Raw genomic sequence first — 26,922 nt, forward strand, 5'->3', positions numbered from 1 at the left:
TAACAGAGACTGGACTGATTTCCTCTCTTCTGGAGCAAATGACCTAAATGAGAACTGAAATAAATGTTCATAGTAAAGGAGTGTTCGAATTAGTGTTCTTCCTTCTCTTCAAGGGCTGTTTGTCAACCTCAATTCCAGATTGTACTCTACAGAGCTGGTTTGCCATGTATTCTACAAACTGAAATTTTGAAATACCATGACATTTCTGAAAAACACGCTGGGATAGTATATACTCTGTTTCTTGTCCTCTCTTCCTAACTGAAGACAATCTGCCCAGTTCTGTACATCTATAATATACATTCTTTCAGTGTATGATATCTCATCACATAACATCATGTTTCTGAACCAGAAAACTAGTATGTGATGGCAGTAAAAAGGGAATAATGGATACGGCAGGTGAAAATCCAGCCACCCATTCATAGCTCCCACCTGTGGAATTTTGTAGAGATTTAAGATGTCTGAAATACAGTTGGAGATATCAGAGCTAAGTCCTTCAATCACAGTGACTAGTTTCTTCGAGGCTGAACACTTGTAGTTAGGAACTAATCTGTGTGATTTGAAGAGCAGGTCCAGAGTGGCGCGATAGGTCATCCTCTCATAATAGTAGCTGTCATAGATATGGAATCCAATGGTGAAGTTGGACAAAATCTTGGGATTATCATTTATCTCTTTTATGGCAAACACCAAGGCGAAAGCATGCTGGTAGCATTTTGTCAGCACACTGCAAAGAGAGTTTTATATGCTTTCACAAACACATTTGACATGGAATAAAGTGGTTTTATCACACTTCTGGTCCTTTTGGGCTATCAATGGTTCACTTGTCTGTCAGTAAGGTAATTTTTTTAAAAAAAATCTGTGTCATGTTTCTGAGGTAATCTAACTTCCCTTGCAACGCTAGTAATATTTAAGAGGGAAGAAGAAGAGTTGGATTTATACCCCACCCTGCACTCAGAGTCTCAGAGTGGCTTACAAACTCCTTCCTTTTCTCTCCCCACAACAGACACCCTGTGAGGTAGGTGGGTTGAGAGAGCTCTGAAAGAACTGCACTTGAGAGAACAGCTTTGAGGGAACTGTGACTGACCCATGGTTACTCAGCTGGCTGCATGTGGAGGAGCACAGAATCAAACTTGGTTCTCCAGATTAGATTCCACTGCTGTTTAACCACTACACCAAACTGGATCTCAGCTAAGAGTGGTTGAGAATGGAGTTTAAAAAAATATCTAAGGAAAGATTTCCATGAACCTCTCTCCCTCGATGTTCATTAATTTTTCCTAGAATTACTGTACTTTACCTTGTAACAAAATAAATGAAGGGTGATCTCTAGAGATGTTGCTAGATATTTCTCAGGATACCAGAGACACATCTCACAAAATAGCAGAATTCAAGGGGTCCTTACTATTTCCTCTGCTTCCTGGCCTGCAGTCACACATACTAAATAATCCACCTCCAGTCCATTTTCAGTGCACTTTTGAATTGGATTTTGCCAGTTCACACAGTAAAAATCCATCTGGAAAGTGCGTTGAAAGTGGATTATTTAGTGTGTGTGACCACAGCCATAGTCTCTGCCAAACAATGTTACCAGTGAATTGATGCTAACGGGGGTAAAGTGCAATATGGGCTGATGCATTTTTTTCTTTATCATTTTACAAATGACTAAAGATTTATTTGCCATTAAAAAAGCTTCAGTAGACCTTTGGCTACTACTACTTCAGACCAATGTTCCCTCTAAGCTGAGTTAGTATGGGCTAGCTCACAGTTTTTTAGCCTCCAGCTCACACATTTTTCTCTTGGCTCAGGAAGGATGGCTCCAGAGTAAACTAATGTGTGCAGTAGCCAAATTGCTCACTCACAACTGGAATGCTGGTAGCTCACAAAGTAGAATTCTTGCTCACAAGACTCCACAGCTTAGAGAGAGCATTGCTTCAGATTACTTTTGTTTTTAAAAAAATTAGGGATGAATATTTAAAGGGCAAAGGTTCCAGTGTGGGAGTTAAGTCGTATGAAATAAAAAGTTCTTCCTCTAGTTCTAGTAAATAGAACACACAAATTTCCTGAAGGGTGTGTGAAACTACATGAGGTTGTGTGTGTATGTGTGTGCGCGCTATCAAGTGTGGATTCTTCAGCCCCAATTTCTCCCCTCCCAATCTGCAACCAAGCACAGAGAAGTAAAAACCCTCCTCACTCCTATTGTAGAACTGAGCTTCAGAGCCAGAGCAGAAACTTCTTGCACCTTAATCTTATTCTTTGTGGACAGGCCCACAAAACATCCTAACCAGTTTGGTGTAGTGGTTAAGTGTGCGAACTCTAATCTGGGAGAACCGGGTTTGATTCCCCACTCCTCCACTTGCAGCTGCTGGGTAACCTTTGGCAAGCCATAGTTCTTTCAGAGATGTTCTCTCAAGGGCAGATCTGGAAAGAGCTCTCTCAGCCCCACCTACCTCACAAGGTGTCTGTTGTGGGGAGGGGAAGGGAAAGGAGTGAAGGGCGGGGTATAAACCCAATCTCTTCTTCTTCTTCCTCCTCCTCCTCAGGGCTAGGAGACCAGGAAGGTATTCTTAAATCCTGCCATTCTGAATGGTTTCTTTGATACTGTCCTACAGGGAAAGTGCAGTCCAAGTTGTTAGCTTGCTCGTCAAAATTTCAACAATAGTACCGTATTTTCCGGCGTATAAGACGACTGGGCATATAAGACGACCCCCAACTTTTCCAGTTAAAATATAGAGTTTCGGATATACTTGTTTTGTTTTTCGGTTGTTTGCTACGCTCAAAGCGCAGCATGTACTACTGAAAGCGATAGAAAGACCAGAGTACCGTATTTACCGGCGTATAAGATGACCCCCCCATTTCTTAGAAGATTTCCTTGGGTTAAAAAGTAGTCTTATACACCAGAAAATACAGTATTTTTCTGACATAATTCTAACTGCTTTCCTCTTGTTTGTTGTCTTTTCCATATATATATTTATATAATTTAAAGGGGTACAGAATAAAAAAAAGACAAAGGGAAAGTGAGAAGCATAAAACATCATTTGTTAAACACATTTTGAGGACACTGTATAATTAGGAATATAAAACATGAAAAAAATAACATGACGTCAAATATGGTAAGATAACCGATACTTCAACATCATATATTTCCGTTATTTCCTATCCATAGAGCTAGGTAAAAAAGCATATAGGCAAGGAACATAAGATAAGAAAAGAATAAAAAGAAAAGGTTTATACTATCATATAATAACTAGAAAATATGTAACTATTCAAAATTAATGAATATAACGATGAGAATATGATCATACGATTATGAGTATTAATCAAATTTAATTTCTTTGTAACTCCTCTAACATCATTATCTAATCTAGTCGCTGACTTTTTGATACATTCCTTCACTGCCTTTGTCCCTTGCCTTTGTGACATGGGATAGTGCAGTCCTGGCTCTGCTCCCTCAAGGGCTCATATCAAGTTTCCAGTTGCGATCAGTAATGGAATTGCTAAATGCTTTCTTAATGCTCCCTCATGGGCATTATTTCTTCAGGGATCGCCCACAATGGCTCTGCTAACTCTTCATGAATTCTAGACAAGCATTAGAGATTTCCAATGATGGTCACCAAAGAATCCTTACTGTACTCTATAACTGTCACATGAGGGATGTGTCTTGAAAGAATGCTTGAAAGGAACATAAATCATTTGAGACATAATCCCACTGATTAGGAGATCCCCTGACTGATACCACTTGTGTGGGACATGGAGAACCTCACGCTCAGAGCAGTGGGTGAAATCGTCGCCCACCACAGGAGTCAAGAGAAGCTGCAACACGATTAGCACCAACATCCTGGCTACAAATCTTCTATCTAGATGTCGACTCTCCTGAGCCTGTGAATGAGCTATCATGTACGGTGGCTGACTGCCAATACCCCTGCAGAAGGGTATATTATCACCCTTTTATTTAGAGTCAAACAGCCTAGAAATATATGACGTTTGCATTCTCAAGTGGGAAAGAAAATGTGACGGAGACCACTCAACACATCTTCCCAGTTTTGAAGGACATTTTTTCTTCTTCTTATAAGCACTTGAAGACTTAGATAGATGATGTTTTCTAGCTCACCCTCTTGCTGTATCCTGGTCACGGGAAACAAATTTCAGTAATTTTGAAAATTACATGGAAGAGAGCACAAAATCAGCTGAGGTAATTAAGTGCCATCTATGGCAGAGAACTTGTTTTTCACACCTGACTCTGAGTTTACTCTGCTTCCAATAGTACAGTAGGCAATTTCCATTGTAGCAAGCACTAACAGGAAAACTAGGCCCTCTAGATGCAACTTTGAAGGGAATACAATAAAGGATTCACTGTAGAAATAAAGGCAAATCCAGTGGTCCCCTCTGGAGTAGGCAGTAGTGGACTAGATATATCAATGATCTGAATCAGTAAAATCCAGATTCACCTCTGGTTGCCCATTCCATTTGTTTGATGGTACAGCTTGGCCTTTTACCTTCCTTGATAGGTCCATTCCCTATGTCACAGACCCATAGGTGGTCAGTGTCCAGGTGTCACATATGGGAGAAAAGTGGTTCTTATGGGAGGCAATAAGGAGAAGAAACTTTTTTGGCTTTGTTCAAGCAAATGTTTATGTTCAAGACTGACCATTTAAAAAAGCAAACACTTGTATATCCATTCAACCACTGGACTGTTTTGGATTGCTAGCTATGGGAGGGGACGTGCAGATCTGTTCTCACAGAGTGTGTTGATGTGACATACTGACCTCCAAAAACAAGATACTTAATGCATCAAATTCAGGGAGCTGGGAGGTGAAAGCTTAATGCTTCACTGTGAAGCACAGGTTGATTGACAGGCTCTTGCCTGAGTGCACCCCCCTCTCTGATTGGTCAGCATCAGCTGAGGAGAACTTAAAGAACAGCTGAGTGCTGAGGGAAAAGGGTCTTTTTCATTTTGCTTCATCTCTGGTGTATCAGAAGCCAGACATATGAAGTTAGTCCCTGGCCCATTCTGCATCTCAGCATTCACTCTGCTGTTTTACTAAACCCACATTGGAACAGAAATTCCCCTCCACATAGCATGCCACTTTCTCTTTCTTTGACTGTCGGATTTTATGGCAGCCTCCACACTGCATTCTGGTTTCACTTCCTTTGATCTCTTGGTTTTATGGTATTGTCTGCACAGAGTTATGGCCATTTTATGTCCATTCTGCAGTCAGTACAGTGTTGGCCCTGGGTATTTGAATGTGGTTTTGAGCCACATCTTTTTCTGTTCTAGTGTGGGTTTGGTAAAACAACGGAGCGAATGCTAGATGCAGAATGGGCCTCTCTGTCAGAGTGAAACAGACAGGTTCACTTGTGAAGTGAAGGGACACAATTCCTTGCTCTTCCTGTGTACCATCAAATCTGAGGAACAGTTCCAAATAAGAACTTTAGTCTAAGCATCAGCCAAGCTGAAAGCCATTTATTTCACTGGGTCAAGAACAGAGGGTCAGTTTTGCCAGGAGAAGAAGAAGAAGAAGAAGAGATTGGATTTATACCCCGCCCTTCACTCCCCAAGGGAGTCTCAGAGCGGCTTACAAACTCCTTTCCCTTCCCCTCCCCACAACAGACACCCTGTGAGGTGGGTGGGGCTGAGAGAGCTCTGACACAAACTGCTCTTTTTCAGGGACAGCTGTGCCAGAGCTTGTGACTGACCCAAGGCCACATCAGCAGGTGCAAGTGGAGGAGTGGGGAATCAAACCCGGTTCTCCCAGATTAGAGTCCGTGCACTTAACCACTACACCAAACTGTCATTAGGTTGAAGCTGCCAGTCTAGCCAAACAGAAAAGGAATATTGCTTCTAGGAAAAGGAGAATATTCCCTTCTCAGTTATTCAGTGGGTGCAACTCAGAAGGGACCTCTGGTTGGTGTGAAAAACGAAACAGTTTTAGACTTCTCTAGAGTTAAAGGGAAAGTTGTAATCCCACAGGGAGGGAGAATAAGTACAGGAAGAAAATACTGTTCTCCAGGAAACTAAGATAGTTATATGAATCTTTATTAGGACACATTGTTACTATTAAGAAATCTCCAAGATTAACAATCCTCTCTCTGTTAAGAACTGAGTCTCTAAGGAACTGAACTTCAACAGTACTTTGTTGCCTGTTCAAAATATCATAATTTTTAAATACAACATTTACCTCAGTTTTCTCATCCTTTGCATATTCCTAACCCAACCATGCCTGTTTAATAAAATTATCATTCCCGTTTGAACTTTACTTTGTGTCGCCATTTACAAAGGAAATTACAAGTGGGCTCCTGCTTATCAACAATAAATCTTTGGTCAGGGCAAAAGCCAAATATATTCTCTATCACAGGGTGGGACCCTCAGGAAGTCATAAACTGTTTTTTACCGCACACTACCAAAGGACTGCTGAAAAAGAGTGGGGAACAGCTATTTAGCATTTTGGTGGGAAAATCTGGCTCACAGAAAAAGAAAGCAGCAGGGGTCTGTCACACATGGGCTTGTGAATTACTCAAAGCTGATGTTCATTGAATGCAGCTTGGCCACAATTTTGAACCACCATTGGCTGCAGCCACCTGAGTCTGTATAAAGAGAGAAAGGAAGTGGGGGCCACATTGTCTGGAATGGATCTGGTCGTGCACCAAATGATACTCTCTCATATGACCCTTTTGAATCCAGTCTTTATGGCTGTAACATTCTCCCCATTCCCTAAGATTTTCCATCACTACCTTGAGCTCTTTTTCTGCCTGTTTGATCACATCTCTAGCTCACCTTTTCTCTAAGCCATTCAGAACAGCCAGCATGGGAAGGTCCTAGATTTGATTCATTTCAATCTGTTTGCAAAAGGAAAGGGGTGTTTTTGCAAGCCAACCATGTGGCCTGCGACCACTCCTCTTCCTCTCTCCTGCTAGATTTATTTTTAATACCCTTTATTAAATTGTTAAAGTTATATAGGGATAGGGAAGAAAAGGGAAACAAAAATACAAATTCTTCTGCACACAAATCTTTTCCACTTATCATTTCAAATTACCAAAAGATAGACTGTGAATTTTTAAGAGTTCATAGATGCTCCTTCATATCATATTATCAAAATATTTGTATCTTTATGTTTCTTTTTTATCCAGGCATAAAAAGGAGTCCATAATCCGAAGAAATCTTCTTCCATTTGCCCTCTTAGCATCAAAGTCAATTGATGAATTTCCACACTTTCCATAATCTTCATTATTAAGTCTTGTTCTGAAGGTATTGTTGGAAATCCACATGGTACCTGCTGAGCAGCTGAAGCCCTTTCGATCAGGAAGGAGGGGAGGGAGAAGGGTGGCTGGGTGGGTGGTCAACCTGTGGGGTGGAACTTGGGCACGGGGCTTCCCCCGCTGACCAACTGACTGGGGCAGATTGAAGCCCCCAGAAGTGGGAAAAACCCCCCCCGGACCTGGGGACTGGGAACACTATGTCCCCAATTAGACAAATTGTCTTTGTTCCACAGGGGGGAAAGCATGGGATAACTCAGTTTTTTTAATGTTTTCTTGCTATTATTTGTTCTCTTTTGTTCAGATCAGGCCTCAGAAGTATAATATAGCATTTGGGGGAAAAGATACAACACAGTAACCCGGCAGCAGAGGCCAAGATTGAGAAAATCTCTACTGCCACCATGTATTTTCCTTTGGTGCTCAGGTATGATGGAACAAAACACAACCAAACACTGCAAAACATCAGCATGCTGAAGGTGATGAACTTGGCTTTATTAAAACTGTCAGGCAACTTCCTGGCAAAGAAAGCCACAGTGAAGCTTATAAAGGACAGAAGTCCCATGTAGCCTAGAAGAATATAAAACATAACCACAGACCCTTCATTGCATTCTGCCACTATCTCTTCAGTCATTGTCTTTGTGTCAAAATCTGGGAATGGGGGAGAGGTTCCTAGCCACACAGCATGGGAAGGTCCTAGATTTGATTCATTTCAATCTGTTTGCAAAAGGAAAGGGTGTTTTTGCAAGCCAACCATGTGGCCTGCGACCACTCCTCTCCCTCTCTCCTGCTAGATTTATTTTTAATACACTTTATTAAATTGCTAAAGTTATAAAGGGATAGGGAAGAAAAAGGAAACAAAAACACAAAGTCTTCTGCATACAGATCTTTTCCACTTATCATTTCAAATTATCAAAAGATAGACAGCGAATTTTTAAGAGTTCATAGATGCTCCTTCATATCATATTATCAAAATATTCACATCTTTATGTTTCTTTTTTATCCAGTCATTAAAAAGGAGTCCATAATCCGAAGAAATCTTCTTCCATTTGCCCTCTTAGCATCAAAGTCAATTTATGAATTTCCGCACTTTCCATAATCTTCATTATTAAGTCTTGTTCTGAAGGTATTGTCGGAAATCCACATGGTACCTGCTGAGCAGCTGAAGCCCTTTCGATCAGGCAGGAGAGGAGGGGGAAGGGTGGCCGGGTGGGTGGTCAACCTGTGGGGTGGAACTTGGGCACGGGGCTTCCCCCGCTGACCAACTGACTGGGGCAGATTGAAGCCCCCAGAAGTGGGAAAAACCCCACCCGGACCTGGGGACTGGGAACCCTATGTCCCCAATTAGACAAATTGTCTTTGTTCCACAGGGGGGAAAGCATGGGATAACTCAGTTTTTTTAATGTTTTCTTGCTATTATTTGTTCTCTTTTGTTCAGATCAGGCCTCAGAAGTATAATATAGCATTTGGGGGAAAAGATACAACACAGTAACCCGGCAGCAGAGGCCAAGATTGAGAAAATCTCTACTGCCACCATGTATTTTCCTTTGGTGCTCAGGTATGATGGAACAAAACACAACCAAACACTGCAAAACATCAGCATGCTGAAGGTGATGAACTTGGCTTTATTAAAACTGTCAGGCAACTTCCTGGCAAAGAAAGCCACAGTGAAGCTTATAAAGGACAGAAGTCCCATGTAGCCTAGAAGAATATAAAACATAACCACAGACCCTTCATTGCATTCTGCCACTATCTCTTCAGTCATTGTCTTTGTGTCAAAATCTGGGAATGGGGGAGAGGTTCCTAGCCACACCACACAAATACACACTTGGATAATGGAGCAGGTAAAGACAAGAGAACTGGTAAGAGTTTTCCCCACCCACTTCCTCATGCTGGACCCTGGCTTGATGGCCATGAAAGCTAAAACCACAGTGGTGGTTTTGGACAAGATACACGAAACAGCCACAGAGAAAATGATGCCAAAAGCAGACTGTCGGAGGTAGCAAGTCAATTTGCTTGGTCTTCCCAGGAAGAGGAATGAACAGAGGAAGCAAAGAAAGAGAGTGATGTGGAGAACATAGGTGACATCCTGGTTGTTGGCTTTGACTATGGGAGTATCTTTGTGCTTAATAAAAGTTCTTAGTATCAAGACTGTAATAAGGGAGAAAGAAACAGCAACTGAAGCCAAACAGATCCCCATTGGTTCTTTATAGGAGAGAAAGTTGATCATCTTGGGAATACAGTGATCTTGATCATGACTTGGATACTGATCTTCTGGACATGTAGAACAGTCATTCATGTCTGAAAAAAGGAAGAGCGACCATCTCAATAGCCATTCATATGTAACTAAGGGCTAATTCTGGTGACCCTGTTCAGTATGTGATATATTACAAATGTTGAATTCCAGTAACTTCTTATTTGCTAGGGAGTATTACCTATGAAAAACACTTAAATAATGTTTTATTATTTGTTAAAGATAAAAGATTTTCCCTAACTATGTTGCTTGATATTGTTTTGAATGCAGATGTCAATGACTGAACTGGGGTGTTTTTCATGCATAACAAGTGTGTGTTCTACCAGTCATCTCCAAACTATGCCATTTGTCTCAATGCCGACTATTACCTTTTTCAAGAGTAAGAGTATAAGGGTGTGTTTGTCTGTTTGCAGGCTTCTTGGGAAAATCTCTGTCACCTACCCTTCTGGATTGAAATTTTCCCTTTTGGGCAAGGAGCCCATTCATAGCAGCAAAACTGCTCCCCTTCTTTCTTTCTTTTCTGATAACCAGGTTGACAGGAGTCACTACATCTAGAAACAGGGAGCACCTACAGATAAAGAAGAGAGAGTCTCGTGACAACTTGAAGTCTAAAGGATTTCTCATAGGTTAATTTAACGGCTAGAGCCCACATTTCAAGATGTGTGAAGTGTTGCATCTACAGAAGTGGATTTATTAGTAAGGGGCAAAGCATTAGGTCAGATTAAAGCATAACAGAGAAGGAATTCTAACAATGTAAGGAAAGTTAAGTAAAAACAGCATTAATTAAATATCAGTATTATTAAATTTAAAAATTTAAATTAATATACTAATAACATTAGAATTACAATAGTAGAAAGTAACAAAATTAAAGACAAAGACAAAGTAAGGTAAAAAAGACCCCATTTGGGAGAAAAGAAGCAGATTATATATGACAGAATAAAAGGAATACTGTTAGTTTTGTTTTTTGCCTTCTTTTAGCCAGATGTATTAGGTCCACCTTTTCAAAGTATTAGAGATTTGCAATATAATCCTAACCAGAGTCAAACCCTTCTAAATCAATTGAAGTCAATTGACCTAGAAGGTTATGGCTCTTGCCCCAGGTGGAATAACGAGGCAGACATGGAATTGGGATTAGCTAAAGGCTACTTTATTGGATATTTACACTTTTCTGCAGCAAGTGTAAACCTCTGAGTGCGGGAATCAGACAAGGCAGGTGCTGGGCCCCCAACCACCTCCTTGCCTTATCCTGGGCACGCCACCTGTGCCCTGAATGTGAGCCAAACCCTTGGTTTGCCCCTGGCCAGCATGGCCAAACATGAACCACCATGTAGAGCCCCCCCCCCCCACTGTTGCATAACTTTGAAGAGACAAATCCTTCCAGGACAGCTCTGAAGGCAATCCAGTTTCCCCACCCTAGGCACAAAACCTACAGCTAAATATTGATGGGCCCCTTGACCCCCCAAACAGGGGAGGCACTCTCTGGTGTTCACAGTATCCATTTTCCCCTTTCTGCACCAACCTGCCAAGTGACCGAACCTACTCACAGCTCCACACCCATGACACTATCCAATCTACTGTACAGTTCAAGGTAGGTGAAAAACACCCCCTCTTGCCATGTCAATAACAAGGAGGGCAAATAAATTCCTACCTGGTCCCGAAAGGCAGCAACCAGCCAAAGACTTCACTGCTGGCTGTGGATGAGGTTAAAGAGGATGCTATGGGGGCAGCCTTTAAAGGCTCCCTGGCCCCGCCCTTAACACAGCAACACTTACGTTGCACACCATTACTTCTCCCCTTCCGGGGGTGGCAATGCAGACCCCACCTGCAAGTGCCTGTCAGCTCCACAGGCGGAGGAACCGTGTTTCCTCAAGATCACACTGTTACAATCCAGCCCTGTAATTTTGACATTCCAAAAGATTTCTGCCATTCTGCCCGCACTATTGCATTAGCTGCTGTCACATGGAAAGTTCAACTTTTTCCTTGGCTATGGATCCCTTGAGAATTATCAATAAGTGTATTTTAAGGTCTAATGATAAAACTAATCTTAATAACTCATTAATCACTGCATGGGTAGGAATGGGGAATATCGACACCTTACTCTTACACTTCCATTTAGCATCTGCTTCCTAGAGGTGGCATTGGCCCATTCTGCATCTAGCATTTGCTCTGTTGTTTTACCAAACCCACAATGGAACAGAAAAAGATGCAGCTCAAAACCACATTCAAATACCCCGGGCCAATGCCATACTGACTGCAGAGTCACCCCTGAACAGCCATAAAACAGCCATAAATCCATGCAGACAGTACCATAAAAACCGAGAGATCAAAGGAAGTGAAAGCAGCATGCAGTGTGGAGGGTACAATAAAACCCAACAACAAAAGAAAGTGAAAGTGGCATGCAATGCGGAGGGGAATTTCTGTTCCAATGTGGGTTTGGTAAAACAACGGAGCAAATACTAGATGCAGAATGGGCCACTGAGACCATTACAGGAATTAATCAACCATGAGGTGTCTGATTATGCTGCAAAGGATGATGATGCTTACCCATATGACAAAGCAACCAACGGAATAAAGCTATCCTCAAGAATACTTTGAAGTCCATACCTGGTTAAAGCCCTGGTGCCACACAAGTAAATCCTCATGAAGAGTGACTTCCTTCCCTTCAGGAGATTTGGGATCCACTCTTCCAACCTTCATTCTAATGATGGAGTAATTTGGAAAGGTGACCATATTCACGATGTCAAACCCCATTCCCATTTCCCTGCTCTCATGAAGTGACAGTGTTTCTCCGGCCGAGTTGTTAAATGAAATTCCTTGGAGAAACTGGTGGAGCTATTTAAAAGAAGAAGAAGAACTGGAGGGACAGCGCACTGCATCTTAGACCTGTCATATCAATGATAAGAAACTATGTTTTTGAAGTCTTCCTGAGTAGATATAAATTACCTGCCTACCATTTTTCTCCTCACCTTGATACAGAGAGTACTCCATCTTTCTCTGTTATACCTCTGAGGATGCCAGTCACAGATGCCAAGACCATGGCCATACAGCCCGGAAAATCTACAACAACTAAAGATAACAAACTACTTCCTATGTATTTGTCTCAGGATGACTCAGGTCCCCAGTTCTAAAACAACAGTATAAAATACAGTTGAATGATTGACTATCACAGAGATAAAAAGTCTAACATTACAACAGTAAAGATGGAATATATTAATACTACCTGAACATGAAAGTCTAAAAGCATCTTATCCCCAGCTAGCAAATTATTCCCCCTTTGCCAAGACACACATTGTACAGCTGTTACCTGCCAAGGCTGGGGATCATGAAATTCAGGACTTTTGCATCCAAAAACTGATTGGTAATTGTATTGAGATGAGTACATGGCATGCAAAGCATGTGCAACAGCATAGACTGCATTGTAGATGCCATAGCTGTGGCCAGTCATATGCATTTCAAAAACAGTGTCAGGAAGATTTTCCAGCCTCTCCTTTCCAGTACATGTATTCGTAACCAAAGAATCTGGAAATGCACACTCAAATGCTTCTTTCCAGAAGGCTTTGACAAATTTATTCTCAACGGTACTGTAAGGTTTTATGACATGGAGAAATTTCTCAAAATCTAGAAGCTCCTGCGTGTGAATTGTCAAGGAAATGGAACCATGGAAAACAGTTAGATCTAAACCTCTCTCAAGTCGTGATACAGCAAAATCAATCTGGCTTGTTGTAATCCACACCTTTCCAATAGATTTTAGTTCCTTATAGTCATCATTTAATGAACATACTATGGTGATCAATAATGTCATGGTCCGATTATCTCCATAGATAACACATATACTGGCTTTGCTCAATTTGAGAAATTGATAAATTTTTGAAAACATGTTGGTTATTTCAGTCATTTCATTAAAACGGTTTTTTTGTGGTATTTGTTGTATGAAGGCCAGACAGATTTCATGCTGGGAAAACAACCGTTCCAGATTGTTTATGAAATGTTCTCCATTGTCATCATCCACCACAAATAGTCCAACCCATGTCCATCCAAAATGCTGGAGTAACCAGACAATCCCCGTGTACTGATGGGTTTCTTTAGTGGCCACATGGTACGAAAAGGGAAGGTGTTCTGTTTCCCTCTGTTCTGAAGCAAAGGACCCATATGAGAACTAAAAGAAATATAGAATATTTTTTACAGTTAGATAAGAAGGACTGAGTGTTAGTTCTGACCTCTCTTCAGCAGTCAGTCTCAAATTCAGATTTGTATCTGCAAAACTGTGACTCAAGTATCCTACAAATTGACATGTGAGAATAACATGGCATTTCTGGGAAACAGTCATGGCAAGGTGTCTACCTTCCCTTTCTCCCCCCCCCATCTGAAGACAATCTAAGTTTTAATTCTATAAATTCTGTAGAACATCTAATCAAACTTCATTCTGTTTCTGAAACAGAACGCTGATGTTAGAAAGGGAGTGACGAGAGAATAATGGATTCAGCTTGTGAAAAGCCAGCCACCTATTTATTATTTATTTATTAATTTATGCATAGGTCCTACCTGTGGAATCTTGTAGAGACTTAAAATGTCCGAAATAAAGATTGAGGTATCAGAGCCAAGTCCTCCGATCACAGCAATTCGATTTTTTGAGGCTGAGCACATGTAGTTAGGAACTAATCTATGTGATTTGAAGAGCAGGTCCAGAGTGGTACGATAGGTCATCTTCTCATAATAGTAGCTGTCATAGATGCGGAATCCAAGAGTGACATTGGGCAAGATCTTGGTATTGGAATTGATCTCATTTATGGCAAAGACCAGGGCAAGGCTATGCTGGTAGAACTTTGTCAGCATACTGCAAATAGAGTTTCATAGGGTTTCACAAACATATTTCACATGGCATGAAGTTATTGAATCGGGTTCTTGTTATTTCATTTTTCTATCAGTAAGACATCTACTTAGTACTATTTACTATCTACTCAGACTGGCAGTGGCTCTCCAAAGTTTCAAGCAGCCTTTCACATCACCTACTGCCTGGTCCTTTTAACTGGAGATGCCAGGGATTGAACCTGGGATCATCTGCATGCCAAGCAGATGCTCTACCGTTGAGTCATGGACCCTAACTCTCATGTTTCTCTTGTGTAACTCTTGTGTAGCTCTCGAGGTATACAACTCCCCCTTTAGTGCAAGTAATATTCATGATGCATCAAAACACCTAGGCTATGGAAACTACAAAATATTGGGAGAAGATTTCCCTGAACTCCTTTTTATTGATCTTCATTTATCCCCCCCCAAATGACTTTTGTGACAAAGTAAACTAAGGACATTCTCTAAATATGTTGCTAGATATTTGTCAGGATATCAGAAACTCAGCTCACAGTATAGTAGAACTGCAGAGATCATTATTATTTCCTCTACTTCATAGTCCCCACTCCATGTCATTACATTCTATGCATCCTCACCTGTCAACCAATGTACAAGTGGATTGCAGCTAATAAAAAATGCATAATGACTGGTACAGTATTTTTTACTTCAGCTAAATTTTTCAAGGTATTCACAGCCCAGAATTCCATTAAAATGCTTTAATAAACAAGAAAAATCCATCCTGTCCCTAAACCTTCTGTCCCTAAACCTAAAGTTTTAGGAAACCTAAATATTACACAGGTAAGGAGGGAGATGGTTTTCATGCCATAAATTCAAGGATACATAAAGCTGACAGTTTCTGAGATATTTATATTCTGTCTTTCCAGTTCTGCCAAATGCAACTGGACCATGAGCAGTAAATTCAAGTCAAAAATAATGCAAAGGGTTGTAATATAGAACCATGGATCCTAATAAGGATAGACCAAAGCAGAAAAGATTTTGTTGTTGTTGGGGTGGGCAAAAAAAATAAATCAATACCTAGTGTCATCCTAAACAGGTCTATTTTCAGAATCGTACTCAGATATATCCAATAGAAATCATTTTAAAGAAAGAAATTATTTTAAAGAATTTCATTGTCTACTCCCTATCACAGTCTTGGAATTCTGAGGTTAGCTGAGCCTCAGTCAAAGAAAACAGAAAATTGGTGGTTGAGAAAGTTTGTCCTTCAGTCACTGCATAGAAGTTTTTGAACTGGGGGGAGCACATTTTCAAATTAACTATAGTCTACCAGTTTCGTGTAGTGGTTAGGAGCATGAACTCTAATCCGGGAGAACCAGGTTTGATTCCTCACTCCTCCACATGCAGCTGCTGGCATGACCTTGAGGCAGTCACAGTTCTCTTGGAGCTGTTCTTGAAAGAGCAGTTCTCTCAGAGCTCTCTCAGCCCCTTCCTACCTCACAGGGTGTCTGCTGTGGGAAGGAGAAGGAAAGGGAGATTGTAAGTCACTCTGAGACTCCTTCGGGTAGTGAAGGGTGGGGTATAAATCCAATCTCCTCTTCTTCTTCTTCCTCTTCCCCAAATTAAAATTAATGGAATTTACCTCAGTTTATGTTGAACAAGTGCATTTTTTTTCATTTTTAAGTATTTATAAACATATAGTATAATTCAAACAGGCAGTACTCATAATTATAAAGAGCCACGATCAAAGGTTCCATGAAGACACTTTCTTTATCAACTCACTACATTCTACCTCCTGGCCGCACAAAAAACCAGAGAGAAAGTCGTAAGCCACATTTATTTATTATTTATTTATTTTATCACATTTATACCCCGCCCTCCCCACGAACGGGCTCAGGGCGGCTCGAACGGGCTCAGGGCGGCTGAGAGTATTTGAGAATATTTTCTAGTGGTCTAGAGGAGGGGGGAATGGGTGATGATTTACGTGCCATGAGATGTGCACCCTAGTCTTTGATTACTCCCTCCCCATACAGAGGACTGCAAAGTTTTAAAGAGCTCGACTGTTTAGAGGCTGAAAGTATCAGCGTGGGGATGAAGAGCTAGAATCAAATGAGAGCAAAAGTTTCTTCCTCCAGTTCTAGCACATATAACCAACGAAAACTCTTGAAGCCGTGAAGGGCTCACACCACCTGGGCTAGGAGAACAGGAAGGAACTCATATCCATTTATACCTCTGGAACCATGCCATTGTAAGTGGTTTCTTTTATTTCACAATAAAAAGAAAGCAAGGCTCAATTTGTTTGCTTGTCAAAATTTGAGCAATAACATTTTTCTACCATAATTACATCTTCTGCGTTCCTCTTGTTTATTGCCCTTTTTATGCATTCATTCACTGCCTTTGCTGCTTTCTTTCAGGACGTGTGATACTCCAGTCCTGGGTGTGCCCCCTCAAGGGCTCATATCAAGTTTCCCATTGTGATCTAAAATATAATTGCTAAATAATTTGCTGATGATCCCCTAAAAAGGTAAAGGTAAAGGTTTCCCTTGCTCGAAAGCTAGTCGAATCTGACTCGGGGGGGGGGGGGGATTTCTTTTTCCAAGCCAAAGAGCCAGCACTGTCCAAAGACATTTCTGTGGTTATGGGGCCAGCATGACTAAATGCTGAGGCACGCGGAATACTGTTACCTTCCCACTGAAGTGGTGCCTATTTATCTCCTTGCAATTTCTTACATTCAAACTGCTAGGTTAGCAGGAGCTGGGGCCAGAGACAGGAGCTCACTCTGTCACGCAGCATTCTGGTCTCGAACTGCTGAACTACAGACCTTCCGGTCTGCAGCTCAGTGTCTTAACCTCTGAGCCACCACGGCCCCTGATGCTCCCCTAGTGGACCCTAATTATTCAGAGATAGCCTCCTAATGTCTCTGTTAATTCGCCATAAATTCTTTAAAAAGTGTTGCTGAGAGATTCCCAATGACAGTAACAAAAGTTTCCTTACAGAGAAGAATAAAACAGGTCCCTCGAAGGATGTTTCTCAAAAGAATGCTTGAAAGGAACATAGATCATCTGAGACATCATCCCACTAATTAGGAGATCCCCAGACTGGTACCACTTGTGTGGGACATGGAGAGGATCACTCTCAGGGCAATGGATGAAACCTTTGCACACCACAGGAGTAAAGAGAAGCTGCAACAGCACTAGCACCAACATCCTGCTGCAAAACTTCTGACTAGATACAGACTCCCCTGAGTTCATCAAGAAGCTGCTGCATATGGCACCTGATGGCCACTACCCTTGCAGAAAGGGAAGCGATCAGTCCAGGGTTCAGAGGCTAAAAATGCACGCCTCATACGGCCATCAGAGATTCTCAGTACAATGAACTGAAGTCTGCTTTCTCACATGGGAAGGGAGATGTGACAGAGATCACCTGACACACACCCTCTTCCCAGTTTTCAAGGACAAAATGGTTCTTTTGTATAACCACCTGAAGCCTTACACAGACCTTGCTTTCTAGCTCACTCTCTCACCGTCACTTGGGCAGGAGAAATAAATTTCAGTGATTTTGATAATTACACAGAAGAGAGAGCAAAATTAGCAGAGGCAATTAAGTGGCATCTTCGGCCCTGAATGTGCTTTTTTCCAGATTTGCCTCTGTGTCTACTCTGCTGCTTGGCAGAACAGCAATAGGTCACAGATTTTCTTCTGAGCAAACACTAGGAGGGAAATTAGACCCCAAAGATAAAGTCTTGCTGCTATCACACACACTAAATAATCCACTTTCAATTCACTTTCCAACTGGATTTTACTGTGTGAACTGGCAAAATCCAGTTGGAAAGTCATTGAAACTGGGTTGGAAGTGGATTAATTGTGTGTAATCGCAGCCTTTGAGGGGGAACACAAGGACTTCGGTTTTGATGATTGGACATGGTACTATGGCAAATACGCTTTACGGGTGATTGCTTGTAGTCAAAAGAAAGGCTAATTGCTAGGGATCTTAAAGGAAGAAGCAATCTAATCTCACAATGCATGTCACTGAAGTAGACATCAAACATGCAACCACTCCCACACTAGGTGTTGTTTAGTACATGGGAGGGTAGGGCTGAGGGTGCAAATGAGGATTAGAAGATCCCCTGGCTGATACCACTTGTGTCTGCTATTAATCTGATTTCTGATCTGGTGTTAGTTGTATGTAAGAACATAAGAGAAGCCAATGTTGGATCAGTCCAATGGCCCATCCAGTCCAACATTATGTTACACGGTGGCAAAAAATACCAGGTGCCATCAGGAGGTCCAGCAGTGGGGCCAGGACATTAGAAGCCCTCTCACTGTTGCCCCCCCAAGCACCAAGAATACAGAGCATCATTTGCCCCAGCCTGAGAGTTCCTATCTATACCTTGTGGCTAATAGCCACTGATGGACTTCTGCTCCATATGCTTATCTAATTCCCTCTTGAAGCCATCCATGCTTGTAGCCGCCACCACCTCCTGTGGCAGTGAATTCCATGTGTTAATCACTCTTTGGGTGAAGAAGGACTTCCTTTTATCCATTCTAAACCGACCGCTCAGCAATTTCATTGAGTGCCTATGAGTTCTTGTATTGTGAGAAAGGGAGAAAAGTGCTTCTTTCTCAACCTGCTCTATCCCATGCATAATCTTATAAACCTCGATCATGTCACCCCTCAGCCTTCATTTCTCCAAGCTAAAGAGCCCTAAGTGCTTTAACCTTTCTTCATAGGGAAAGTGTTCCAAGCCTTTTATCATTCTAGATGTCTGATTTGTTTGATCTTATTTGGGTCCTGGATGAAAATAATAATATTTTATAAACTTGTAAACATTTATTTATTTATATCCCATGTTTCTACCCAAAGTGGCTTACATCATTCTTCTCTCCCCCATTTTTCTTCTCACAACAGCCCTGTGAGGTGGATCAGGCCGAGTTCGAATGCCTGGCCCAGGATCACCCTGCATGTTTCTATAGCAGAGTAGGGATTCACACCTAGGTTTCTGAGATCAAGGTCTAATCCTGCTGTTGTAAACTCCAACTGGATGCTTGAGTTACCTTTGGCTAGTTCCTTGACTGCTCCTTCTCCTATACGGCAGCAGAAGCACCTATGTCTTCCTCTAATTAGGTAGTTCTCCTTTTCATGGTGACAGTCACAATGATAGGATGAATGTGTGCCTTTCACATTGAGAACAGTGGGCATACATAAATTTCTGCTGTATCTCTTGTACTCTATTGACTTTGTATATACGGCACAGCCCAGGACCTCTTACCTCTGGGAGAGAAGGGATGGAACTGGGGCATGGCCTGAAGGAGGGCAACAGACCAGTGGCAGAGGTGAGAAGAGAGCCCGGTGGGGCAGACATAGCAAGGGAGAAGGAATCAGAAGAAAAGTCCGCCAGTATTAGCTCCCTGTGGAGCATAGGACACCTTTGGAGTAAAGGACTCCTTGAGAGGGGAAAAAAACCACACCCATGGTTGGCTTGAGATTTGGAGCAGGGAAACAAGACTCCTCTCAGGTAAATGCCCCATGAGAAGAAGGGCTTACTTGAGGGTAGCAACAGGGAAACAGGACACAGGAGTGGCCAGCTAGAGGGAGATAAAAGGCTCCATCTGAAAACAGTAATAGGGAAGCTGACTGAAGGCTGAGAGAAGGCTGTGGTGAGGCAGTTTGGGGGCCACTGCAGACAGGAAAAATGACACTCCTGGGTCAAGGACAGGCTAGCGGAACTTTGCACACCTGACCCAGGCAGACAGGCTATGTCCTCTGAGAGAAGGCTGTGGTGAGGCAGTTTGGGGGCCACTGCAGACAGGAAAAATGACACTCCTGGGTCAAGGACAGGCTAGCGGAACTTTGCACACCTGACCCAGGCAGACAGGCTATGTCCTGGCATAAAGCAGCAGGAAGTGAGTAGTGGCCAGAGCAGGAGCCCAAGGAAATGCGTGGAAGACCCAGGAATGGAAAGTGGTCCTGACAGTGAGTAGAGGTAGAAGTGATGAGTTGTAGGCTGGCTGGACCACCAGGTGTTGGTTGACCTCTGGAGTTGGCAATGTAAAGGAACCAAGCCATAAAAGTTCAAGCTTCACTGTTGTGGTGTGTGGCCTCATCTCTGAAAAGATGGCTCCTCCCCAGAAGGATATGGTCCCTGGCCCTCGGACTTCATAATACATTTAGCTTTCACATTTCGTGTTCCTTTTAGACTTCATCTGATAGGTACTAGGCAGCATAGTTAATCCCAATGGGGTACTAAAGGATTTCCTTGCCTGACAAGGGATCTACAGCATGATTTGTCCAGTGGTGGTAGCAGCTCCTAAAGCATCCCTCCCATTGATGCCTTCCCTGCGATGGGGGCAGGGAATTATTTTACCTTCATCATCATAATTTGTAGCTGGTTATTACTTAGTAACAGTGTTCCCTCTAAGCTGATATATTGTAAGCTCCAGAGCAAACTAATTTATGCGGTAGCCATTTCAATCGCACACAGCTTTAATGCCAGTAGTTCACGAATTAGAATTTTTGCTCACAAGACTCCACAGCTTGGAGGGAACATTGCTTAGTAAGTGCTCACGGTTGTATATTTTTGTATTTTTGTGACCACTTGTTCCTTCCCTTTTGGGTTGAGAATCCACCTTCCCACCCCTCTGGAACCCTTTCCCTTCTCTTCCCAACTGGGAAGTCCTCCAGTCCAACCCCTCCCTGTTTAGTACCAGCTCATCCACAATTTCTGATGCCTCAGTGGCATCTTTGAGCTTTTTTTAATTAGTAAATTGGAAATTACTTGGACAAGTTTTTTCCAATGCTTGTAATTTGCTACATTTTCCCTCTAGTTGTCTGATTAAGGGGATTTCAACTGCCGCATTTGAATTTGGTGCCACATAATCGATTTCTGTGACAAAAGGAAGTCTTTGAGGTGTCTCATTTTCCTTTGCTTTCCAGTTCGGTTTTTAGCCAGTCCAATCTTGATATAATGTCTATTTGTCCCTCTTCAGGCATCTTTGGAAAGGATTTGATTAAATCCCCTTCAATTGAGTTTTCCAGATAAAAGCAGCCTCTATTGTTATCAATGTCCATACATGTTCCAGTTAAGTTACATTTAGAGCGCATATCAACACTTGGAGATGGTGGCTTGTGGACATAAGCCTTTTTGTCAGTCACTGTAGATCCTGTATGCTTTTCTTTAGGAAGAAAGGAAGTAATGGTGATATTAGCAAAAACCCTAGTTGGCGTAACTGGAAGCACGTGCAACATGATCTTGCTAATTTCTGTCATAATCTCTCTTTAAAATCGTTGTATGAATGGGCAATCCCACCAGCAGTGAAAGTAACTGCTAGTGAAGCCTAATTTTTCTAACATGGGGGCTAAATTTCAGATTCATTTGGCTCACTCTTTTTGGGGTGTAAGTTTAAAGGACTGCAGGTGGATGTTAAAGACCCTAGATGTGTTTGCAGAAGAACTCTGGATGGACAGCCATTGGGGGCATTGTAAATCTGTTTGAAGATTGCATTGCTAAGAGTTCTGAAATTGCAGACCAAACTCACTATCAGTTTCTATTATGATCATGTAGATTTTGGCGAGCAGACTCTTCAAGGAATCTGGATACATCACCAGAAGATGTTCAAAACTGGACTTCAGTATTATCTGATTATCTTCTTAGGGGATGTGTAAATCTTTGAATAAAATATATCCTTGGGATTTCGCCTCATCTTGTATCTTTTTTTTAAATCTCCACTCTGAAAATTGCACTAAAAGGTTTCTAGGACTTGTGCACCCTGGATTCATTGGAGGCCCCAATTGGTATGCCTTCAAAATGGCTGGTGCTGCACCAGGCTAGAGATGCAAAATGGAGGAAAGCCAGTTTGAAGTAAAACAAATAGGGTCCATGGATTCCTCACTCCACTCTGAAAATTGCACTAAAAGGTTTCTAGGACTTGTGCACCCTGGATTCATTGGAGGCCCCAATTGGTATGCCTTCAAAATGGCTGGTGCTGCACCAGGCTAGAGATGCAAAATGGAGGAAAGCCAGTTTGAAGTAAAACAAATAGGGTCCATGGATTCCTCAGCACTCTAAAATTTAAATTAAGTTATTTGACTTGATTTTTCTAACAAAGCAGCTGGTCACAGGATTGCATTTCAAAAGCCTGCAGGTCTACACACAATCTTTTAGGGTCATTCCGAGATTAAGAGCTATCTCTGCTGTTTTTGAGGTTTGTGCCAGAGAAGCTTGTACTTCATTGTTGAGCCCTTACCAGCTGAATGGTATGTTACATTTGTTCCCCAATTTGTCTCTCCAACTTTTTGAGTGAAGCTGTTAAATCCTGTTTAATGCTGTCTCAAGGAGGGGCAAAAGGGAAGAGTCGTCCACCATTATGGATTTTTCAGTGCCAAGAGCTTTTGGGTTGGTATGCGTTTCCCACAGGGAAAAGAAAGCCAGTGAGGATTTAGTTGTCATTTGGAGTACGCTTGAGGAAGCCTCATTGTTCTTGCCCATAATTAAGGAAGTCATATGGTAGTTTTTGTTTGTTAGATAGCCCAGGAAGAGGGAGGGAAGCAGAACTGAAAGATCAGATGACTATTATCTTGCTTGGCATCACCATGCCTCCACATCTTTGGGCTTTTTGTCCCTTACCAGACATTTTAGCTCCTTAGGGAGTTTGGAATAAAGTTGGTCTAGCACCACTAAATGGAATAAAGCCTCAAAGTCCCCAGCTTTTGCTCTTTTGTCTATCTCCTCCCCCTCTCACTTGTGCTCCAAATAGGTTTTGCATTGCTGTGGGGATAAGCCCTGGAACTGCTTTCAACAGTAATCAGCCCCCAGTTTGAGCCTTTTAAAAGTAACTCCCTCCTCCACCCTAGGCATGCTATTGTAGATAGGAGCTAGCTCCCCAGTTTGAATGCTACAAATATAGGACACTTTGTCTGTCTCTGCAATCCCCCACTGAACAGCTTCTTTCTCAAAATTTGAAAGATATGCTGAAGGGTCTTCCCCCTCCTTGTAGGGAACAAAAACTTTGGGGGTAACTTGTATTTTCTTGTTTTGCTCGGATCTGCAGGACATCATCTTGAGGTTGGGTTTCTGCTTCTCCTCCTTCTCTTTCCACTACTTTCCCTCTTCTCCTTCTGCTCCTCCCACATCTTCAGTTTCTGGTTCTCTATTTCCTTCTCTGCCTACAAACACAAATTCTCCAACTCACATGCACACAAGACACATGCACACATGATTCTTAGTTTTTCCCCATTAGGTGATCTTTTGTGTTCAGTTCAGGCCTCAGCACAATCATGTAGCACTTGGGGGAAAATATACATGCCAGTAGCCCAGCACTGGAGGCCAAGATAGAGAAGATCTCCACAGACACCATATATTTCCCTTTTGTGCTCAGGTAGGTTGGAACAAAAGACACCCAAACACTGCCAAAAATCAGCATGCTGAAAGTGATAAACTTGGCTTCATTAAAACTATCTGGCAACTTCCTGGCAAGGAATGCCACAATCAAGCTTAAGATGGATAGAAGTCCTACATAGCCTAGGACAATGTAAAACATGGTGACAGACCCTTCATTACATTCTGCTATGATTTCTACAGTGAGTGACTGAGTGTCAAAATCTGGGAAAGGGGGAGAGGTTCCTAGCCACACCATACAAATGGCTGCTTGAAGGAGGGAACAGGAAAGAATAATAGAGCTGGCCAGTCTTTTCCCCACCCATTTCCTCATGTTGGACCCTGGTTTGATAGCTATGAAAGCTACAACCACAGTGATAGTTTTGGCCAAGACACAAGAAACTGCCACTGTAAAGATGATGCCAAAAGTGGCTTGTCTAAGGAGACAGGTCACCTTCATAGGTTGTCCAAGAAATAAAAAAGAGCAGAGGAAGCAGAACAGGATGGAGATGAGGAGAGTGTAGGTGATATCCCTGTTGTTGGCTTTAACAATGGGGGTATCTTTGTGCTTAATGAAAATTCCCAGCACTAAGGCTGCCATCAGGGATAAGGCAACAGCAAGTGAAGCCAAACTGATCCCTAAAGGTTCCTCAAAAGACAGATACATTAAAACTTTAGAGATGCATCCAACTTGATCCTTGCTTGGATACTGATCTTCTGGACACGTGTAGCACTCATCCATGTCTGAAAAGAAAGATGAAAGAAGCATAATGGTGATTTAAATATGACTCAGGCTTCCCCTGACTAACAATTTAGAAGCATAGAATCAAAGAGTTGAAAGGGGCCATACAGGCCATCTAGTCCAACCCCCTGCTCAATGCAGGATCAGCCTAGAGCCTCCCTGACAAGTGTTTGTCCTGCCGCTGCTTCAAGACTGCCAGTGAGGGGGAGCTCACCACCTCCCTAGGCAGTGCAGTTATCCAACCAGTTTCATATCCATCTAACTAACCTAGAGTCCAGTCACCTTTTTTAAAAATTGGGATAACATCTGCACTCATGTAGTCTTGTGGCATGTCTCCCATCCTCCAAGAGGTCTGGAAGATGATGGACAAAGGCTCTGCCAGGTCTCTAGAAAAGTCTTTGAGCATTCTTGGGTGCATAGCCAGTTTGGTGTAGTGGTTAAGTGTGCGGACTCTAATCTGGGAGAACCGGGTTTGATTCCCCACACCTCCACTTGCACCTGCATTAAGCCTTTCTGCTTTCCTGTGAACTTTTTTTCCTCCTTTGTACTTCATTGTTTATTGGATACATTATACTGTCCTTATTTATTTACTAGGAATCAGATTTGTTGTAGCAGTGAAGACAATGGGCACTAGCTTGGCCACCCAGCCACAGCCCCCCACCCCCTTCCCAGTGCCCCTCGGCCACCTGAATCCCCAGCAGGCAATGACCACTGGAAGTGTCCCCTCCAGCAGGCCGAGGGACTAGTGGGCCCAGGCGGGTTGCGTTGTTCCTCCCACATGTCAGAGGGCAGGTCTACTAATATAGTGGCATATTCCACTGTATTGGTAGACCTGACCTCTGGAGGGCAGGTATACCCACACCATTCCACTATCTTGGTAGACCTGGCCTGTGGAGAACAGGTTTACCCACCCTCTTCCACTATCATGGTTGACCTGCCCTCTGGAGAACAGCTTGCCACCCGTTTTCACTATATCTGTTATATCTGCCCTCTGGAGATCAGGTCTACCCACCCCATTCCACTGTATTGGTAGGCCTTGGCTCTGGAGAACAGGTCTACCCACCCCCTTCCACTATCTTGGTTGACCTGCCCTCTGGAGAACAGGTCTACTTGCCCCATCCCACTATATTGGTAGACCTGGCCTCTGGAGAACAGGTCTACCCACCCCATTCCACCGTATTGGTAGACCTGGCCTCTGGAGAACAGGTCTACCCACCCCCTTCCACTATATTGGTATACCTGGCCTCTGAAGAAAAGGTCAACCCCCTCCATTCCACTATATTTGGAGACCTGGCCTCTGGAGAACAGGCCAACCCACTCCATTCCACTGTATTGGTAGACCTGGCCTCTGGAGAACAAATCTACCTACCCCCTTCCACTATACTGGAAGACCTGCCCTCTGGAGAGCAGGTAAACCCCCCATTGCACTTTATTGGTAGACCTGGCCTCTGGAGAACAGGTCTACCCACCCCATTCCACTGTATTGGTAGACCTGGCCTCTGGAGAACAGGATATACCCACCCATTTCCACTGTATTGGCAGACATGCCTTCTGGCAGGGGGGAGGAGCGACAGCACCCGGTAGGGCCCACCAGCCCCCCGGGCGGCTGGGGGGGCTTCTGGCGGCCTTGGCCCACCAGGGACTCAGGTGGCCGAAGAGCACTGGAAAGGGGGTGGGGCCCTGCGGCTGGGCAGCCAAGCTACTGCGCGTTGTCTTAACTGCTACAATGGTCCTGATTCCTATGGGGTGGGTAGACCTGTTCTGAGCCAGTTTGGTGTAGTGGTTAAGTGCGCGGACTCTAATCTGGGATAACGGGTTCGATTCCCCACTCCTCCACTCGCACCTGCTGATGTGACCTTGGGTCAGTCACAAGCTCTGGCACAGCTGTCCTTGAAAAAGAGCAGTTTGTGTCAGAGTTCTCTCAGCCCCACCCACCTCACAGGGTGTCTGTTGTGGGGAGGGGAAGGGAAAGGAGTTTGTAAGCCGCTCTGAGACTCCAAGTGAAGGGCGGGGTATAAATCCAATCTCTTCTTCTTCTTCTTCTTCTTCTTCTTCTTCTTCTTCTTCTTCTTCTTCTTCTTCTTCTTCTTCTTCTTCTTCTTCTTCTTCTTCTTCTTCTTCTTCTGACCTGTTCTCCAGAGGCCAGGTCTACCAATATAGTGGAATGGGGTGGGTAGACCTGTTCTCCAGAGGGCAGGTCTACCAAGATAGTGGAATGGGGTGGGTAGTGGAATAGGAAGAAGGCCTGTTGTAGGGGGAATACTTCAAGCTCTAGAAGGAAGGGAAGGAGGGAGGGAGTAGAGAGAGAGAAAGGAAGACAGAAAGAGGAAGGGAGGTATGCAAATAATGGAAAGATATAGGAAAGGCGAGAGGAAGGAAGAGAAAGGGGGAAGGAGGGGGAGAGCAAGAAGGGAGGGAGATGGGGAAGAAGGGAGGGGGGATAGAGAGAACACAAAGAGACAGGGAGGAAGGAAGAAAAGGAGAGAAATGGGGAGGGAGGAATAGAAAGGAAAG

At 43.0% G+C, this 26,922-nt stretch overlaps 2 protein-coding genes across 2 annotated transcripts in view; both read right to left on the reverse strand.

The window, feature by feature from the left end:
• Window positions 1-8,638: 8,638 nt before the first annotated feature.
• On the reverse strand, window positions 8,639-14,326 carry LOC107112337 (vomeronasal type-2 receptor 26-like). The gene is made up of 4 exons (XM_015413458.1): window positions 14,036-14,326; window positions 12,798-13,649; window positions 9,928-10,061; window positions 8,639-9,530 (listed from the first exon to the last, which is right to left on the reverse strand). Exons 1-4 carry the CDS (start codon window positions 14,324-14,326, stop codon window positions 8,639-8,641), a joined length of 2,169 nt encoding a protein of 722 aa, XP_015268944.1.
• A 9,185-nt stretch (window positions 14,327-23,511) lies between these two features.
• Window positions 23,512-26,922, reverse strand: part of LOC107112338 (vomeronasal type-2 receptor 26-like) — a 13,008-nt gene continuing 9,597 nt past the window's right edge. The window contains exon 6 of the mRNA XM_015413460.1: window positions 23,512-24,410. Within this exon, the coding sequence (XP_015268946.1) occupies window positions 23,512-24,410 (899 nt within the window). The remainder of the gene's footprint in view (window positions 24,411-26,922) is intronic.

Source organism: Gekko japonicus, unplaced genomic scaffold (assembly GCF_001447785.1).
Source record: "Gekko japonicus isolate JY-2015 unplaced genomic scaffold, Gekko_japonicus_V1.1 scaffold146, whole genome shotgun sequence".
Lineage (NCBI taxonomy): Eukaryota > Metazoa > Chordata > Lepidosauria > Squamata > Gekkonidae > Gekko > Gekko japonicus.

What these genes read in the sequence shown, in the direction of transcription:
- LOC107112337 (XM_015413458.1), bottom strand. Translation starts at nt 14,326, where the DNA reads ATGCTGACAAAGTTCTACCAGCATAGCCTTGCCCTGGTCTTTGCCATA. An exon ending in GTCTCTACAAGATTCCACAG is followed by an intron (nt 13,650 to 14,035) that starts GTAGGACCTATG and finishes TATTTCTTTTAG; the next exon opens with TTCTCATATGGGTCCTTTGC. An exon ending in TCAATCCAGAAGGGTAGGTG is followed by an intron (nt 9,531 to 9,927) that starts ACAGAGATTTTC and finishes AGACATGAATGA; the next exon opens with CTGTTCTACATGTCCAGAAG.